The 6,580-nt window shown below is 48.9% G+C and overlaps 1 protein-coding gene across 1 annotated transcript in view; it reads left to right on the plus strand.

Moving 5' to 3' along the window:
* Window positions 1–3,350, plus strand: part of LUZP1 (leucine zipper protein 1) — a 28,689-nt gene extending 25,339 nt beyond the window's left edge. The window contains exons 3-4 of the mRNA XM_083879448.1: window positions 525–689; window positions 1,288–3,350. Coding sequence (XP_083735574.1) covers window positions 525–689; window positions 1,288–1,323 — 201 coding nt within the window. The 3' untranslated portion in view covers window positions 1,324–3,350. The remainder of the gene's footprint in view (window positions 1–524; window positions 690–1,287) is intronic.
* Window positions 3,351–6,580: the final 3,230 nt, after the last annotated feature.

A 6,580-nucleotide genomic window follows, 5' to 3' on the forward strand; every position in this document is an offset into this window, starting at 1 on the left:
TCTGTGCAGTATTTTTTCCTTCTTAGTATGTTATGACAGAGATGCTGCTGCCTTCTGTGATGGTCTCGGCCTTGGCCATGGCAGGTCCATCTCAGAGCCAGCTGGCATTGCCTCTGAGGGACATGGAGGAAGTTTCTAGCAGCTTCTCCCATCCCCTACCAAAACCTCACCATGCAAACCCAGTTACAGTATCTGTCACCATTTCACTCCTGCTGACTCCACATAGGCTTTGACTTGAGCACCCAGCCACACCATAGCAGTGGTTTCATCTTTCCTTGGACCTCAGCAATTTTGTTCAAGGGATCTTTTCTATGACTGTGCACCCATAACTTGGGTTAAAAATTACTGGATGGTTCTTGAGAAAAAAAAACTTTATGAAACAGCAGATAAATGAGGCCATGCCAGAGCTGGCCTGGTGGTTTAAGGGGACTCAAGGCCACACCTTACACTGCAAAGCTGGGACTAAAACCCCAGTACTATTCCAGACCCTGGCTCCCAACCCTTTTTGTTTTTCTTTCGCACAGGATGACAGCAAGGATTTTGTGTCCAGCTCCAGAAGGAAGCAGTATGGCTCTTCTGAGTTCCTCCTGCAGGCTGACACTCCAGGGAAAAGGACAGCCAGCAAGGTGGAGCTGCAGGACCCTGAATCCAGCTCCTCTGCACCACCAGGGCTCCAAGGAGAGGAGCAGGTAAGTCAGGGAAGGGCAAGAACCAATGTCTGAACTCACCTCCCAGTACCTAACTTAGAGAAATTGTCCAAAAAGCCTCCACTCTTTAGGAGAAATCAAGTCTGGAGTTTGCACTTCCCAGGGGTGGAGTGGCTGCTGTATTTTCTGTTATAAACTTGTTTCAGCAAGCTTTATGGCTGAGAATGTTCTCCAAGGACTAAGTGGCACTGTATCTAGTCATACTCTGGTACATGCATCAATCAGGGATGGAAAAAAAAAAAAAAAAACATTTGGAGAGACAAAAGCAGAGTCCCTGCCTCAGCTGGCAGCTTCACTACCAGAGTGTTTCTCTGCTGCTCTGCCACCTAAACCACATCTTTCTGGATACAGAAAGGAGTGGAAAATGGCATCGTTTATACTCATTAATACTTATTGCTTGAAATATGAAATAAATGTGTATTTCAGGCTGATCCTGCCACTGCTTTCCTCCCCACCACCACAGGCTGTGATCCTGGTGGGATTTGGGATGCCAAGGGCAGTTGCAATGCTGTCAGCAGGGCAGGAGTGCTCCAGGGGCAGCTGTGGGCACTCTGTGATCCCCTGGGTTTGTCTGTTCCAGGGCACTGCCCGGGCCGGCCGGACATCGCGGAGATGAGCTCATTCCCTCCTCAGTGACCGTGGTGAAGCAAGAGGCAGGACAGTACCAAGCTAACAGGCATCACACCTGTCTGTAACCTCTCCAGAGGCTTCAACCAGCCTGAAACCAGTTTTGTAATGCGATTTGAAAGGTACAGGAGCTTTACCAGTGAATTTTTTTTTCTTCATTGCTGAAGAGGCAGCTGCAGAGACTTTGCTCAGGGGACTTCCACTTTTCATCTCTGTACCTGCAATCTTAATCTTCCCTGTAGGATGATAGGTCTGTCTCCATATGGAAACTCTGACTACCTAGCCTCTCTGAACAATGGTACTCCTTGCACAAGAGAGAACTTCTTTTTATCCACTTGTGTTCACACAAGATCCCAGCAGTGTCCCTGTGATGACATCCACCAGCCCACGACAGCTGTCCACCACAACTGAAAGCTTTCAGTTCATATGGAGTGTTTGCATTCTCCTAACACACCCTTGCTGGCTGGGGTGGTGGTCACCTCAGTACCTGTGTTTCCAGCACCCTTTGTCTCTAGGCAAGAGGAGACAGTTCCCCACTGGTTACTTTACAATTTGAGAGGGAAGGAGAGCAGAAAATGTTGTTTGGGAGGAGTTGGTTCCTTATCATTGTCAGTTTCTGCTACAAGCTCTGCATGATCTGCTCATCACCACTTGAGATCCTGCACCACCAAGAAATCATCCACTGAGCCAAACCAGCACAGCAGCAACACCTCCAGCCTGGGACCAGGGTGCCATTTATCTGAAGCTTTATGTGTTACACTCTGCAGGCAACAGCTCTGGGGCTTGTGCAAGGCAGCTGAGCCTGAAGAGAAAAAGAAACAAGTGCTTTTCCTCACAGATAAGCAGAATGTTCCTTCCCAAATCAGGATGGAGACAGCTGGATTGGGCCCTAAGCTGATCTACAGTGGCTTTGGTCTGTGCCTCAACCTCTCTCTGCCATGCCTGGGAGTCAGTTAGGGGCAGAGAGTGCTTCAACCACAGGAGTGTGTCCCCAGCAGTGCCTGCAGGCCCCTGAGCACAGCTGCTGTCACTGTGGGCCACAAATGTCCCCGGCAGCACCTGCCCTGAGCGAGCTGATGGCACCTCACAGTCCTTCCTTTCCATCCCATCCCCTCCCCAGCTGCTGGGCTGGCCCTACACAAACACACTGCCACCTCAGAGCTGCCTGTCCCTCTCTGCAGCAGGACAGGGATGATGCTCCAGACACAAAAGGTCCTTGATCTGTTCCAGAGGTGCTGTGGGAAGAGCTGCACCCCAATATCTTCCATGTCTGAGTTGCACCCCACACTCGTTCCCATATCCCACCTCCAGAGGGGCAGGTACCAGAGCCAGCTGCTTGTACTGCAGCTCCTCCCTGGCCTGGGAAATGCACACCTCAATTCTGAGAAGAAAATGAATTTAAAAAAAAATAGAGCTGGTAGCAAAATATCTATGAAAACATCTATATGAAAGGGATGTATTTTAGTGACATGATTATTTTTTTTATAAAGATTGTTTGGAGGAAGGGAAAAATTATTTTTGAAAAAAAAGAGAGGTTTGTTTTTGGAATTTTAAAGATGTTTTCCCAAGTGTATATTTTTAACCCTTCATTTTATTCTTTTTACATGTCGTGACATATATGTTAATTTGCATACCAAGACAAAAAAAAATGCTTTTAAATTAGTATGAGTGGCAGCTCTAATAATCTTTAAATTATATTAAATTGTATTAACTGCTCTCTCTTACCATTGACATGGTAGTGCTAGTAGAATAATGGGAAAAATTTTAAACGCTAAACTAAAAATGAAAGTGAAAATTCTGAAGTAAATTCAGACTTCTGAACTGCCTCTCCCTTGCCCCACGTTTATCAGGAAGGATTGGAAATCCTTATGGATTGTGCAATCTGAATCCACAGTGGATTGACAGTGCTGTGCAGTGGCTCAGCACTCACTGTGTGTCAGGTTCACCACCAGACCCCGTGGATTGTCTGAGCAGCAGCAGCTTCGCTTGCCTGTGTGTGCTCCTGCCCAGCTCAGCTCTGCCTTTGACTCTTCTTTTTATGCCCCTTCTCTTCCTGTGCCCCTCCAGACCACATCAGCCCAAATACCTGCCTGCCAGCCCTGGGAGCAGCTGGGAAGCACCTTGTTGTGTTCCTCCTCTTCAGCTGTCACAGGGATTCCCTCTGCACATCCCCAAACCTCTCCAGCTGCACAGTCACAGTGGCTGTGGAGAGGCACTGCAGTTGTGCTCCACAAAGCCAGCAGGGTGTGGGTCACTGCAGCCTGTACCAACTGAGGACAGCACGTCCTGAGGAGGACAAGGATCACTCTGGGCAGTGACTGAACAGCTTTCCTCAGTCCCAGCCCCATCCTGCTGCAGGACACGGGTCCACACACCTACAGGATGTTCCTAAACATCCACCAGCTTTCTCCTTGTTGGCATAGATGTGGCTCAGCATGGTGCTCTCCCCAGGAGCCTTCCAAGGGAAGTGGTTTCAGTCGTGGTGTGGAAATCTCAGCGTCCCTGTGATTCACCACCAAACCCTGGCTTTACCCATCAGCTCCTGAAGCCCACTGCTCACCCCAGAACACAGCCCTGTGTCTCGAGTGCAAGGGAAGAACCACCAGCAGCAATAGATGTTGGGTTTTCTCCTTCTGTCAGCCAGGACCAGGCTTTGCCCCAGCAACAGGAGGGCTTTACCCTGCTGCTCAGCTGGCTTTGCCCCAGCAACACAGCACTGCTGGCACTGTCTTCAGGTGCTTCTCACAGATGATGTCTCTCCTTCCTCCAGCTGCCTCAGTTATTTGTTCAATATTTTACAGCAGATACCTTGAACTCCTGCTCTAGACTCACTTTCACTGCTTGTAAATACTGGACACAGATGTCACTTGGTAACTGCACACTGGTTGTTTTTACCACAGCTGAGATTAAATCTGAGAAAGAAAACCCTACCTAGTATGGAAAGGGGCCATGCCCTCTAGTCAATGAGTGCAATAGGAGCTGATTGTATTATTAATCTTATAGCAATGACTTCAGGAAACACAATGTGTTTACTCGAATTGCACACTTTTTTTGAACAGCTGTAAAATAGAGTATATGTGTAAATATTGCCATCACTGAAGAAGTATTTGTAATTTTAGCATATAAATATAACAGGCTTTTCAGTAGGCTTGATGATGCACAAGGCATCGAGCCCTCGGGTAATTCCAAAGTTGTAAATGTATTTGCTGTACAGAGGAACTGTGTCAGTGCTTGCTGCTCCCAAGGAACCTCAGCTGCTGGTCCCTTTTTGGAGAGCCAGTGCTTTCCCCAGCAGGGCTGGCTCCAGTCTGAGGGCCCAGCAGCTTTCACTGCTTCATGGAATGGCTTCCAGGTCTGCAGAGCTGCCTGCCCAGCTCCCTGCAGGCTGTGGGGTGCCAGCCTGGCCCCACGGGCAGGACCCCACGAGGGACAAGGGCAGGAAGCACCGGGCACAGCCACGGGCCTTGGTGCTTCGAGAGACACTCGACACAAGCAATTCCCAGCTACAGATTGAAGCAATACTCACATTGGTGTCATCACTAACATAGCAGACCTCACCTCTGCCACCCTTGCACACGGCTGAAGCAATCAGGGCACTGCTCCAGGCCAGCCCAGCCTCCCCCAGGCTGAGCTGTGCAACACAACACGAAGCCATTGTTTGCAGATGCCTCCCATGGTCAGAACCCAGGGCCCAAAGGATCCTCCTGGGCTGCCCCACGTGCAGTGCCGGCTCCTGCTTTGGGGAAGCAGCACTCCAGGCTGCATGGAATGTATTTTTAAGAGAATAAATCTATTTTTTTGTATTTGTGAACATATATTTGGGTGGGGCAGCTTAGTTAGAAGACAAATAATGCAAGAAATGTTTTCATAATCACAGGTTCATCCAAGTTAAGCCGATTTTCCAGGGTTGCAGTATTGCCTTTTCCCCTGAAATAAACTTTGTGTCCAATAGAGCTATGAGCAGTGTTCCACCCTCTTAGAACTGGCCCTGTCTCAGCATGCTGAGCAGAGGAAAGCCAGTGCTTTCCTCCCCAGGCTGCCCATGCAGTGGATACAGATGGTGCTCACCTCCTCCCAGTGACACAGTGCTCTTAGTCTGCATGCCAAATGTAAACACACACTTATCTGCATGTCTCTCCTGACTCAAACACTGTCAGTGCTACAGTATATAACCAATAAACACTCTTCTCTTTTTACATGGCTGTGATGTGGTGTTTTACAGCAGTGCCTGGGGGTGCTGCTGGCCCTGGGAGAGGCACTGAGGCAGCAGTCAGTCAGTCTGTCTGTCTGTCTGTCTGTCTGTGTGGAGGCAGTGCAGTGCTGGAGCTGAGCACCCTGCACTTTGTTTTGTGCCTTGGTTGGGACAGATCTCACGCCCCCATTCCAGGCTGCATTTCAGGCAGGGGTGGTGCATTCACAGCACAGCCACTCTCCACTGAGGCACTGCTGAAAATGGGGGAAGGAAGGGCATTTCTACAGACTGAAACACAACTCACCCCTTGGTTACAGTTCTCTCACCAGCACCAGCCAGGACTGATTGATTGTAATGGAACCAGGATCCATTGGTCAACTCCTGGGCAATGCTGGCAGTATAAGTGACAAAATCTCCTTCATGGTTTCCAGCTGTTTGCAGAGTGCAGAGTTAGCACAGATAGAAGTAAAATTAGCAGCTGTAACATACAGGATGAGCCCATTTGACGTAACCTGAAATACACTGATCTGCAAAGGGTCACCACACTTGACAGAGAAAAAAATCTTTCCCTTGTATCTGGTCTATTCTGGACAATTTCAGAGCTTTATAAAATGGGTCATTATTGTGGATGACACTTTAGGAGCCATCCAGAGCTGTCACTTCAGCTGCTGCTCCCTGGGTAGAGCCCATTAATGCAAGGTGAAGCCCTACAGAGACACCATCTGTTAAATATTTGTCCAAGAAAACTGAATTTGGCTTGGCTGAGCCCTTTCTGTCCCAGTTCACACAAGGCAGCTACTGAACATCATTAAAGAGGTGGTTGTTTACCTGGAGCTACAAAAACACTGCTGTGTGTGGCCTGCAAAGAGCAGCAGAGACCTGGAGAAGGGCCAGTGGTGGGATCCTCCAAAGGTGCCACGTCTGCCAGAAGTCAGTTCTGTGCCTACAGTTCCAGCATAGACCAGAGAGGGATTCTGTGCCTTGTGGTTCAAGGACAGTGCAGGATGTGAACTGGAGCAGTGACCACTCACCATGGCAGAACATTTGTTTTTTT

The sequence above is a fragment of the Zosterops lateralis genome (assembly GCF_965231275.1).
Source record: "Zosterops lateralis genome assembly, chromosome: 28".
In the NCBI taxonomy this organism is placed as follows: Eukaryota; Metazoa; Chordata; class Aves; order Passeriformes; family Zosteropidae; genus Zosterops; species Zosterops lateralis.